The sequence below is a fragment of the Poecile atricapillus genome, chromosome 7 (assembly GCF_030490865.1).
Source record: "Poecile atricapillus isolate bPoeAtr1 chromosome 7, bPoeAtr1.hap1, whole genome shotgun sequence".
NCBI lineage: Eukaryota > Metazoa > Chordata > Aves > Passeriformes > Paridae > Poecile > Poecile atricapillus.
This window is the reverse complement of record NC_081255.1, coordinates 6,349,371-6,361,783: the sequence shown is the minus strand read 5'-3', so window position 1 is coordinate 6,361,783 and position 12,413 is coordinate 6,349,371. Positions and strand designations below refer to the sequence as shown.

The 12,413-nt window shown below is 41.3% G+C and overlaps 1 protein-coding gene across 5 annotated transcripts in view; it reads right to left on the bottom strand.

The window, feature by feature from the left end:
• The window catches only part of RABGAP1L (RAB GTPase activating protein 1 like), a 229,893-nt gene that overhangs the window by 54,334 nt on the left and 163,146 nt on the right, over nucleotides 1-12,413 (bottom strand). For 4 of the 5 annotated variants that reach the window (XM_058843200.1, XM_058843202.1, XM_058843199.1 and 1 more), the window contains one exon: nucleotides 660-788. In XM_058843200.1, the coding sequence (XP_058699183.1) occupies nucleotides 660-788 (129 nt within the window). Of the gene's footprint in view, nucleotides 1-659; nucleotides 789-6,897; nucleotides 7,081-12,413 lie in introns of those variants that run through there. The other variant, XM_058843206.1, reaches the window with a different exon arrangement.

Here is a 12,413-nt window from a genome sequence, read left to right as displayed (position 1 = left end):
TACATATTCCAACAAAAAAGAATCCCAGACATTCCAAATAACCACTTCATGAACCTCTGCATCCATTTTAAACAGGTTTCAACCCTTAACAGCACACAGTCATGCTTCTCTGATTTGGTTCAAGTCCAATACTTGTAGTCAGTATGTTCAGAGTAGCCTGACTTCTGACAGCAGAATCTTGAGTAGGATAGAATATAAAAACATATTCTGTCTTGGTAAGCTTGATATACAAACAAAACTCATTTCTACCCCAATTCAAATGTATTACACACAGCACTCAGCAGATAAACTGCTTCTGAGCTAAACAAATAATATCTGAGCTTTGTTTGTACAATTATCTTACAGTGATTAATTGGTTTACTGCAATCACTGTTTATAAAACAACAAATTAGTGAGTTCTGATAATTGTTGATAATGCACTGTTTTTCTGTTTTAATTATTAGCTTATACCCAAGAAGACAAAGAGAGAAAAGGTCACAGACTCACTTTCTTTAAAGACAGAAGGTGTGCATGCAATTATACAAACATATATAAAAAGCAATAAACCAATGATTTAATTTTTTTTTACTTTCCACATGCTACTGCCATTGTTAATGTTGCATTTTACTCCTCCTGTACAAACTCCCAGGTGAATGAGAAGCAATGAAGTCCACCCTTACCTTAATATTGCAAGCTTGTTCCATGAGTCTCCGGGCGTTCTCCTCAGCTCTGTACCTCTTGGGCAACTGAACCCTGAAGAATTTTAAAGCTCCTTCAAAATCAGCCTGTAGAAGGTCCTCTTTGGAGGTCTGCAATTAAACACAGGGAACTACAGTAAACCCTGGGAACATGCAGTCACGCTCTTCTATTTGATTTGTCACTTACTGGATGCATTCCAGACCACCAATATTCACATTAGCTCAAAGTCATCCTCCTTGAAATCAGCCCTCTTAACTCTGCTTCATAAAACAAGCAGAGACTAAAGCCCATCCAAGGAATCCTAAGCAGGGCAGCACATAGGATTGCAACATGGGAATGGATTTTATCCTTCTATACCTGCCAGGTAAGGAAGAGATTCTGGCTCAGCCTGTCAAGATGTCAGTGAAGAGGCAAAAAAAAAACCACCAAGCAAACAACAAAAACCTAGGAGAAATTATTGTATTTCCTGGAAAGCTTGTGCATTAGACCATATCTGATTGTCATGGTACTGCCTTAAAGAAACAAAGTATATAATGTATGTGTAGTCACACACATGAAGAGCAGAAGCACATGATTCATACAAGGTATCAGTAAGTCAGTGTGATGAAGTCAATGACACAATTTCTCAAAGAACACCATACCAGAAAATGTTCTATGTGCTTATTTCTACACCTCCCATACTCCTGGACCTCTCAGTGGCATCAAGGCTAAAAGGTCAGAAGATGTTACACATTCACCATGAATCCACTCCTGCCACTGATGGAGTAATGTGATTCACAGGGACAAATGTACTCATCCTCCAGGTTACTAAGACCTGCACCAAGAGATTCAGAAGGTACCAAATCCCAAGTCTTGGAGCAGTTCCTTTAAATGGTTCACAGAAGCTGAAGGTCCTGATGACATTCAGGACATAATCTCAAAAAAGTGAATTTCAAGGGTTTTCACCCAGAAAAGAGTAAAGAAAACTCTGTTGGCATAGATACTCATATGGTGGAGATCTACACTGATCTTAAATGCCACCTCATTCCAGCCTCCTGCCATGGGCAGGGACACCTTCCATTATCCCAGGTTTCTCCAAGCACCATCCAGCCTGGCTTTGGACACTTCCAGGGATCCAGGGGAAGCCACAGCTTTTCTGGGCAACCTATGCCATGGCACTGTGACCCTCATAGAGAAGAATTTCTTCCCAGTATCCCATCTAACCCAGTCCTCTGGCAGTTTGAAGCCGTTTCCTCTTGTCCTGTCACTCCAGGCCCTTTTCCAAAGTCCATGTCCAGCTCTGCTCTTTTCTTTCCTTATTGAGTTCACCCAAGATCCATTTGATCCTCCCGTTGCTCATTGCCAAAGAAGCTGCTGGGTCATCACTGCAGGGACCCAGGAAAAGCTGTCTTGGGGATGCTGACCAGAAACATTCAGCTTTACAAACCACCACATCTGATCCTGTCCACAATCCTTTGGCAGCCGCACAACTTGGCTGAGGCTCAATCAGACGAGGCTGACGTGCTGACAGGAGGCTGGGGCAGTTGGTATGGGATGAATTAGATCCACTATGGTCACCATCACACTTCTGGATGAGTTTTCCTGAGGTTATGAATGCTGTTGCCATACTTAAAGCCAAATCAACCCGCAATGGGCTGGTTGTTGGAAGTTGCTGAGTGTGGTGGGAGCAGCTGGTCATGCCCAGCACCACTGGCAAACCCGTGTGCTGGAAACCAAGGGCTTCCAGGGAAGTTCAGTGGATAATGGTGCAATAGCAGTACAGGTTTCATAGGATCATGGAATTGTTAAGGTTGGAAAAGCTTTCTAAGATCATCCAGCCCAAGCACTTATCCAGAATGCCAAGTCCACTGCTAAATCATGTTCCTAAGTGCCACATTTGCACATCTTTTGAATTCTTTCAGGGATGGTGACCCCATCACTTCCCTGGGCAGCCTGTTACAATATCTGACCACCCCTTCAGTGAAGAAATATTTACTAATATCCAATCTAATGGATATTATGAAAAAAATCAATTCCAATACGCAGCTCACAGAAATGGATCTCTCTTCCTTTGTTCTCAGCCGTGTTGGCATCTGCCATCACTACCCAATTCAAACAAGTTTCCCAATTACACTGCCAATTTGCCTTCTTGGGATACTTTTGCATATCCAATCCCCCTCCTCTTCCCCTCCTTTACAGCAATTCTATGTAAAACATTGCAAATCAGATTTAATTTTCCTAGGCCGCTGCTTGAATCACTGTTATAGTACTATTTTTAACAGTCCCAAACAAATTACATTTATTAAACTGTAACTATTGACAACTTCGAGTTCTCCATGCTGAATAATCTATAGTCAAAAATGAAATGAAAATCCTGTAAGATCATGGAAACAAGAACTTTTCTAACACAGTTTGTTGAACTAAGATTCTAGTTATGAAAACTGCAAACCATCACATTGTACAGGTTGGTTAAATGAGTGATAGAGCTCAGGCTCATCAGCTCCTTCTACTTCACTGAATATTTTCATTTCCTTAAAATAATCTGTTCATCAAAATACTAGTTTCAGTATTGAAATCACAAGAAAGAAAGTGAAAAGTAGAACTTTTGACATGCCAGGATTCACATTTATTGACATTTTGTGACTAAAATCAAATAAAGATAACTCTGGAAACTTATGGCAGCTGTTTGAGAGGCGGAGATTTGTAAATCCTTGGTTGAAATCACTCAACTCCTGAAACTCACCAACAGCTGATTTCTAAACAGCTAATTTCCCTTACCAAACCATCTGTAAGTTTAATGAGCTAATCATTACAGTTTGGCAGGTGCATTGCATTTTTGTGCATTTGGGAACTTCAGGAAAGTTTTTATTATTATGTTATTTTTAAATAAACATATTTTTTATTAAAATCTATTTTCTAACCCAAGCAAACAAGGAAATTCAGTCAGAACTATGACCCAAAGGCTCAGTTTGCCTTCTCAGTTTGACTAGATATGTCCTCAAACGTTCTTCCCATATCACTTAAGTATTTCAATACAGTCATATAATTATCTTAAATTAATGAGATGAAAAGTAGGAAAAGCCTTTTCCCATAAGTATTAGCAAAGCTTTCAAATCTAAAGGTAAGATTTGGAAAAACAGCAGATATTCAAAAAGAAAGAACAGAATTTGAGAGACTTAAATTATGGTTTTTGTTTTTGTTTTTGTTTTTTTTTAGTAAATAATACTACTACTTTCCCAAAATATTTAGGAAACTGTGATTTAGACAAAGGGAAAAACCTTGGATTTTTTCTTTAATTTAACTTCTCTGTCTTCAATTATTAATTCTGCAGCTTCATTTATTACTGATTTTATCAAAAGTCCTATTCCCACCTGGGAACTAACATAACAGAAGAAATTTTGGATGAACCACACTGCACATCCTTCATTTCGTTCTTCCACCTTCATGCAAACAGATAAAAATTTTTTATTTCCATAGAATTTTGGGTATATATTTAGATTTCTGTAGAATGTCAGTGAGCATAAACCACCTGTTTTACACTTTAATGAACATGTGTCAGAAATGAGGCCAAGAAGTTAAAAACTGAAAAAAAACATGTCCATGCTTTACCATTTAAATTTCCTTCTGGGGCACTCAAAATGTTCGTAAGTATCCTCCAACTTTTTAGAACATAGTGTTTATATACATATATATATATATATATATATATAATATAGAAGTATCTATTTAAAGCCTGTAACACACAGATTTTAACTTAAAAAAAACTTTCTGGTTTTAATTTCTTAAAAAATATACACAGTGTAAAACCAAGCAACACAAGCTATTTATTTTTAAGCAAGACTGCAGCGCTGCATGTTGCATGACTTTGCTCTGTGCTGCCCTTTCACATGAGCCACAGACCTGAGAGCTGCTCTTCACCAAGGAAGATCTCGACCTTTTGTGCTGGATAAACTTGGGCTCCAGGCCTGGGGAGTTTTGGTGGACAAAACTGTGCTGCTGCAGTAAAATTGGAACACATTTCCAGGGCAATACACTAAACTCCTTTGCTGGCATTTTTTATGTCCAGCTATGTTATCAAACATTTCCTCTCCTAAATAAAACCTATCCTTTTAATAAGACAATGGTACAAAAATGCTGTGAAAAAAAGCCACCTTTCTGTTTGTGAGTGGAGAGTTGGGATCCACAAACACAGCACTGATCTGGTGCACACTCAGTGATGTCCCTCTGCTCAACACTCCACCCCTGCCTTTCTATGTAGCTCCAGAATTCCATGGCAAAGTTCATTCTGCCACATGAAGAACTGATGCCAGTGGGTAAGGAAAGCTCCTGGCTTCACCCACTCTGGGTCATCCCAAAGGGAGTAAACCCCCACAGAACTGGTGCTGTCCTATCTGCCCAAAAGTGTGCTCAGCTGAGGAGGTGATCAGAATTTTTCTAAGACTGGCATAAAGGTTATAGATTGCATTTATCACATAACACTGCAATGACACATCCTCTACCCATCCCAGGCACTTATCCCTAAAACCACAGCAGAGAGAGAAGCTATGCACAGTAAAAAAAAAGTGCTTAATTTTATGAAACAGTTCTGATTAAAGTAAAATTTCTTGGTCCTCAGACATTTTTCATTTTTAACGTATTATCAGAACGCAGTCTCTCTTTTCTGAGAAGGGTGTGTGCCAAAAGGCCTGTATGTCAGGAGAGATACATTTAGCTAATAAAACCTGACAGGGAATCACATTCACTCCACAAATCAAGTCTCTCTCATAACACAAAGCACTATTTGTATTATTTTGCCTTTTTCAAACTCTTTCTTTCTCTTTTAATAAACGGCATTATGCCACTCAGCAAATCAAAACTGCCTGGAAGATAAGGGATGTGAAATTGTCTGGTGTTCTCCATCTGGAGAGCCAGATACAAAGCCCGATTAAGTCAAGTGAAAAAGAGCTTGGTGGTTTTGTCTCTGCTTTCCTTAGAGCTCATCACAGCATAATTCAGAGTGATCTGGCAGCCCTTGCCCGAGAAACCAAGAGCAGGATGAGTGCTTTGGTACACTGGGAGATAACTGGAATAATGATAACACACCCAACAGCTCAAACCACGCATGATCAGGGACTGGACTCAATTCTACAAGTGCCTGTAAATCCCCAAATCCAGCTGCACTGTAGCAATTGAGGAGTTTGTGAATTTTTGATTTTTATTTGGCATCTCCCAGTGTAGGGATGCAGTGTTCCAACCACCCACACTGTTTGTACCACTGAACAGGTTGTAACACACAGAGCACATGGATTTCTGTGAATCCTGAGGAGCACCGAGATGGGCTCAGTAATATGAAAAAAATGGACAAGTCACTGTAGATAACCACAATATGGGTATGGGAATAAAGGAAAGGCACCATAGGAAATGAGGGGGATCAGGAAAGGACTTGTCTTCCCATGGATCCCACAGAAATGCCATTCTGGTGTGGCAGGCCATGGACAGAGAGATGCTCTGAGCTGCAGCCAGGCGTGGTTACAACACCCTGAGCAGACCCAGACAGGACCAGGCACTGACTCCTGGATTTGCCACCCTTTTGTGGGCTAGAGGCTGCTTTGTACAGCAGGAGAAATGATAAAAGCGTGTTCTCTGTGCCACAACACGGCACACCAACTGCAGGCACCCCCCACACAGACAGCATTTGCCATGATGGATGAAAACACCCTTAACAATTTATTTCCCAGATAATTCTACACAGGTATTTTCAACTTTTTTACATACTGTCAACTGCCTTTCCAAAACCGAACACAGAAACAGCAGAAAGCCAAAATGCACCACCACAGCTTGATTTTTGATGAGTCTTTAAAGCCAATCTGCGATGTCCAAAGTATAAAATCTGAAATGCTGACCATTAATGCACTTTGCGTCAATACCTAGAAGGTGACTGGGCACACTGCTTATCTGGAATCATTACAGCACTGAGAACAAAAGCACTCAAGGATTTAGGAAAGATGGTTTTTTATGATTCAGCCCTGGTTGATGATCCTTCAAGCTACTTAAGGAGTGGCACTGGTCCCCATTAGCAGGACTGGTGTCCAGCCTTCCTGAGCTAACATCAGAAAGAAGGACTCAGTGCTTAGGAGATGGATTATGAGAAGCTGAGAGGAAAAAATAAGAGCCCTCTCATCCCTCCTGGGGGCAGAGGCAGTGTTGGGAGGGAGAATGGCAAATTCCCAAGGAATTAATTTCACGGAAAGGTGATCTCACCGCAAGCAGCCGAGGCACAAAGAGACGATGCCCCATGCCCAGAAGTTCCAGCACCCGACACGCGTATTCATTCACCAGCTTGCTCCTCTCGTCATGCATGTCCTGGGACTTCTTGGCAGGTGGGGTGAGCTTGGCAGCCGGGCTTTTGCAAGGTACCCCCTCTTCCATGAGCAGTAAGTAGTAAGTATCCAGAGTGAGAAGAACAGGCTTTGTGGACAGCAATTTCCAAAAGTGCAAGGTTAGGAGAGCCAGCCTCCAGTCTCTGGAATGGGTTTGGATGGCCGCTCCAGCAACGCCCCTTGAGCCACTCAGGAGGAGAAAAGCATCTTTGCTAAGAATCGAGGAAAAATATGATCCACCGAGCTGGCTCAGACAGAGTCCGAAGGAGATTTGAAAAACAAACCAGAGAAAACATGGATATAAAAATGCACATAAAAAGCAGGAAAATGGCAGGGAACGAGCAGAGGGAAGCTGGGAGCGAAGCAAGGGCGAGCTGTGAGGGCTCAGTGGCCGTGCGGGTGTGCGGGAGCCGGGGGCGGCGGCAGGAAGGGCAGCGGAGCCCGGGCACTTGTGAGGCTGCACAGAGAAAAGGATGAGCTCATTGCAATCCCTGCTCCGTGACCAGCGCTGCCGCTCGCTCAGCATCAGCCACGAAGGGGTGGGAAACAGGGGGCTGGGAGCGGGAGGAGGAGGAGGGGAAAGAGGAGGAGGAGGAGGAGGAGGAGGAGGAGGAGGGGGTGCCTGGGCACCGGGAGCCTCTCGGGGGAGAATGCCGTAATAAGAAACCAATGGTGAGCGTGGACAGCCGGGCTCCCACCCTGCCACCCTCCATCAGTTCTCTGCTGGGGTTTGGCTGTTGAATCCCAGCCTACAGCACATCGGCTGCGTCCCTTTCCGCTCCATAGCGGGGAGGGATCGGCCTCCCAGCCCATATAATCACTTGTTCGTGCCGTCTGCTTCTCAGTGATGAAACACAGCACGGTGGAGGTGGGGCAGGGCACCCTTCCCCTCGCCAATGGCGACCGGAGACGGACCGGGCTGCTGGGATGCGCTGCCGGAGAGCCCGGGAAGCCACAGCCCGACTCTGCACACCTCGTGCTGGCTGAAATGAAATCGTTTTAAAAACTATCACTGCCAGCGCTGTGCTTTCAGGAGTTTCTAAATCTGGAAGCGATGGGCAGAGAGGGAATGATGTCAGCACATGCGTTTGAATGGATTCTAGAAAACTACAGCACATTTGTAGCGAGAATGCAATGATGTCACACCTGGAATGGCCTGGCCATCAATCACCCTGTGCAGAAAACAGCCCACGTGCCTCTGCCATCTGCTAAAGGCACCCCAGCAGGTACTGCTCCAGCTCACAGGTCTGCATTTTAGAAAACATGTCTTTATGCTCCTTCGTTTTTGATTACCCTCATCATAAAATGGGATATGTAATAGAACAACACCCATTTCCAACTGGAACAGACAGAAATATTCCACATTTCTAACATAAAGGTCATAATTTAAAATATTGTGAGAAGCTCTAAACCACATTATTGGCAAACACTTCTGTAACTGTATATTTAAACTCTAAAAATCATTTTTCTAACATATCAAGAAAAAACATATTTACTTAAAATACCAATGCGAAGTAATTATCTGTAGGATGGAGCCACTGATTTAAAATAATAAATGTATTAATGAGTAGCTAAAATATGGAAATCATTGTTGGCTTGAGGTGACACATGAAGGAGTTGGGAAAAGCATTAAAGCAGAAGTCAGAGATCAAATGCAACAGAAGATGCCAATGAGGCCTCAAGGATGATGATACAGGATTGACTCAGCTAAAGCACCTGCAGATGTGCAGCAGCACATCCTTAGCACAGATGGTGCTCTGAAAGCTGATTTAAATCCCTCAGGTTGCAAAGCAGCGTTTTGCAGATGAAAATCCACAAAGGCAGCTGCAATTCTGCCAGGCTGAGATGAAGGAGTTCACCGAGGGCCTTGTGGGCAGAAGCCATGACTCTCTTCAGGACAACGATGCCACAACCAACACACATTTCATTCCAGTTTAAGGCTGTAGTCAGGATTGTGATGGGAACTCTCCTGTTCTTTCCAAACTCCAGAGATTCAGGTTTATCATTCAGTCTGTGACTCTGCACACAGGTAACACCACAGGTGACACCACCAGACTGCATGTTTGTAGGGAAAGCGTTGAAAGGAAAGGAGGCAGCTGTGCCTATTTCTGAATTCTATTTTCAACACATGCTGGTAAGTGTGATATTCTAGAAACATCAGGTTCTACTTCTCTATGTGAACAAAAATCTTGCTAAGAACATTAAAAAGGAAGAAAGAAGAGCACTGTATGTGTGGGTGTTGGGAAGGAAGTTCCAGAACTGATCAGGCACAGTCACCAGCGACCCGAGGGCAAAACAGGCAATAGGATGGAGAATTCAGAGCACCAGCAGTGTAAAAAGCCTTTAATTCTTTATTGTAGAAGTTAGACTTTAATCAGCTAATAGCTCTGATCCTCACAGAAATTCAGGTTTGGTTCATTTTGGGTAAGATCTGGGCTTATGAAAAAAATGGAATTAACTGATGATTAAATAAAGTCTATAAGTCTAAAAATTTGTAATGGGATCCAATAGTTAGAGGTTAAAACCAGATGAGTTCAGGTTGTAAATGAGGTGCAAATTTTTAGAAATGAGGAAATTACCTGCAGGATTACTTTCCCAAGAGATGTAGTCTACTACCATCATATTTTTTACATCAGGCCTGGATATTTTTAAAGAAGAGGTTTCAAATACAAAAATTTCCAAATCTTGACCAAAAAATCTCCTTAATTTTATCAGCTGAAATCCATTGCTCCATGTTTTTCAGCAACTCCTTTCACACAGTATAACATCTGAACCATCATTCAGATTTTTACACTTCCTACCATTCTTATTGAACACTACATCATATTTTTATCCATGTCTGACCAGGAATTGTGGTTTTTCCTTCATGTATGCCATTGGATTACTGCCCCAAATTCTTCAGAAAAGCCTGACTGAAATGAACTTAAAAAGTAAAAATGGCTCAAAAGGTAATAACTAAGTAACTAAGATGTCTGAAGATAAACATATACTACTCATGCTTTGACTTCCATCTCATGGACTATCTGGTCTTTAAGTGCAGGTAAATTCTGCTTCTGGCCTTCCTATCCATGAAATGCCTGCTCACTCACACGGCTCTGCTGCAGTTCAGAGCTGCCCAGACTTACACAGCTGAGGCCCACTGAACTCAGAAGAAACAAATGCCAAAATAGTCTCAAAGTAAACAAGACCATATAGAATATGACTTGAAAGTATCTATATTCTGTACCAAGATAGCAAGGATCTTGATGGGCAGTCCTTTATAAATCTCTGTATTTTAAAATACTAAATCTCTGTCTTCTAGTGGCTAAAATGACTTTGAAAAGCTAAATAGATTAAGATGGGAAATAAAAAGAAAAAGTTGTCTTTCAAGTCTACTCCTGTAAAAGGATACAACATTCAGCACCAGAACAGCTCTGAAAATCCACATGAATGACATCATGGCCACAGTAAGAACTTTACCTCTTATCAGAAATTACTTTGTCCTTTCTGTTCTTGGAGCTCATTACAACTGTGTAATCTGGATTTAGCAAAGGCTACATTATTATATAGATCATTATTATAGAGAACACATCAAACCAGCTGATTCCCATAGCAGGTTCCAGCACTGATCCATGCTGGCTGGGCTGCTCTTAAACAGCTTGCAAAGAGGGCTGAAGGATGAGATGACAATGTCTACAGATACTACTAAATTATTCAGGGTTTTAAAGACAGGGGTTACAATAAAGAACTGCAGAAAGGCCATAAAAGACTGAGTGACTGGGCAGTAGAGCAGCCAAGGAAAGTCAATGCAGATAAATCTAAATTGATGCATATGGGGAACAGCATCAATTTTCCACATAAATGACAGACTGTGAGCTGACAACTGCTACCCAGAAATGGATCTTGGGAGTCAAATGGACTTGGGACTCGTGGAGAGTCTTATGAAAATATCAGATCAGTGCACAGTGGAGGTCAACAAAATACATGAAATGATAGGAACTAACAGGAAAAGAGCAGAGACCCAAAGAGAGAACACCATTATCCTTCAGTGTAACTTCGTGTGGAATTCTCCTCTTGTATCATTCACTATGTTTGTCCTTCCATTTCAAAAAGGGGATAATGGAGAAGTATTTAGAGAGAATCAGAAGCCTCCAAAGGAGGATATAAACACAAACTATGATTATTAAGCCTGGAAAACAGAAATGAGGGATATGCAAGTGATAAAGTTCCAAGTGTTGTGGAGAAAGTGATGAGATACCAAGTGTCCAAAATGCCTCCTGACCCAGGGATCTCATGTGAAAGTCACAGGTGACAGGTCCAAAGCAAACAAAATAATCATTAAACTGAGAAAATCTCTGGGGCTACTCACTTACATGTGCTCAAAAAGCCAACAAAAAAAGCCATGAAATAACAATCCATGTAGAATTATTAAACATGAGACACCACTTCTTTCTCAGAGTTTTCAAGACATAAATTGCCAGAGGCAAAAGAAAAGAGTTTTATTGTCCTGTTCTTTAAAGTCCCACATATCTGCTGCTGGCAAGGAGACACTGGGGTAGACAAACCAGTACAAGTCTGGTGTGGAATGACAATTTGTATATTTTCATTCACTTCAGTTAAATACTTGGAGGAAATATTTTCCCAATGAATGATAAGATTTGCTATGTACATGAGATATACACACTATATTTAATTTATATTCAAAATAATAATTAAAGTAATGGTTTCATTCAGAACTGTATGTAACCCTGAAAACACCATCTTCGCTTTCCAACATCTAGAAATTACCAATGCATGATATAATAGGAGTCATTAATATCTAAATCAGGGTTCAGTGCTGCTAAAGAAATCCAGGTCAACACATTTGATATTATTTTCTCTGCTATCAGTCTTCTTTTTGAAAAGTGTATGTCTACACTCTCAAAATTCAAAACTTACAGTGAACATTCACCTAATAGGAATAGAACTGATTTTAGGTGTGAGGAGGAAATCAAACGGGCTGAGAGAGCAGCTAATCAGCACGGGATGGATTTTCAACACACAAATAAATATGGATTTCTAAAAATAGAAAATTGGTTATATTAAGGTTGGAAAATTAGCAGTCTGGGAGTTGAATGATTCTGGACATTTTTTTCAGGCACAGATTTCTCTTTTGAAACAGATCATCTCCAACAAGTCACCCATGACAGGTTTTTGGGATGGAGGGAGTAGGTCTGGGGGAAGAATTATTCAGCCCAGAAGAACTTAAAATTTAAGGACATTTTCAGTTTAGAAATTAGAAATACAAAAGCAGTAATCTGAGAGCCTCTTAAAGCCTGAATTTCTTGTGCTCTGCTCAATGCAGAAGGCCTTAGAAGAGAACAGAAGGTTCTGATCTCTAGATCCATAGAGTCAGGATCCTCTTCACTTCCTAAGGTG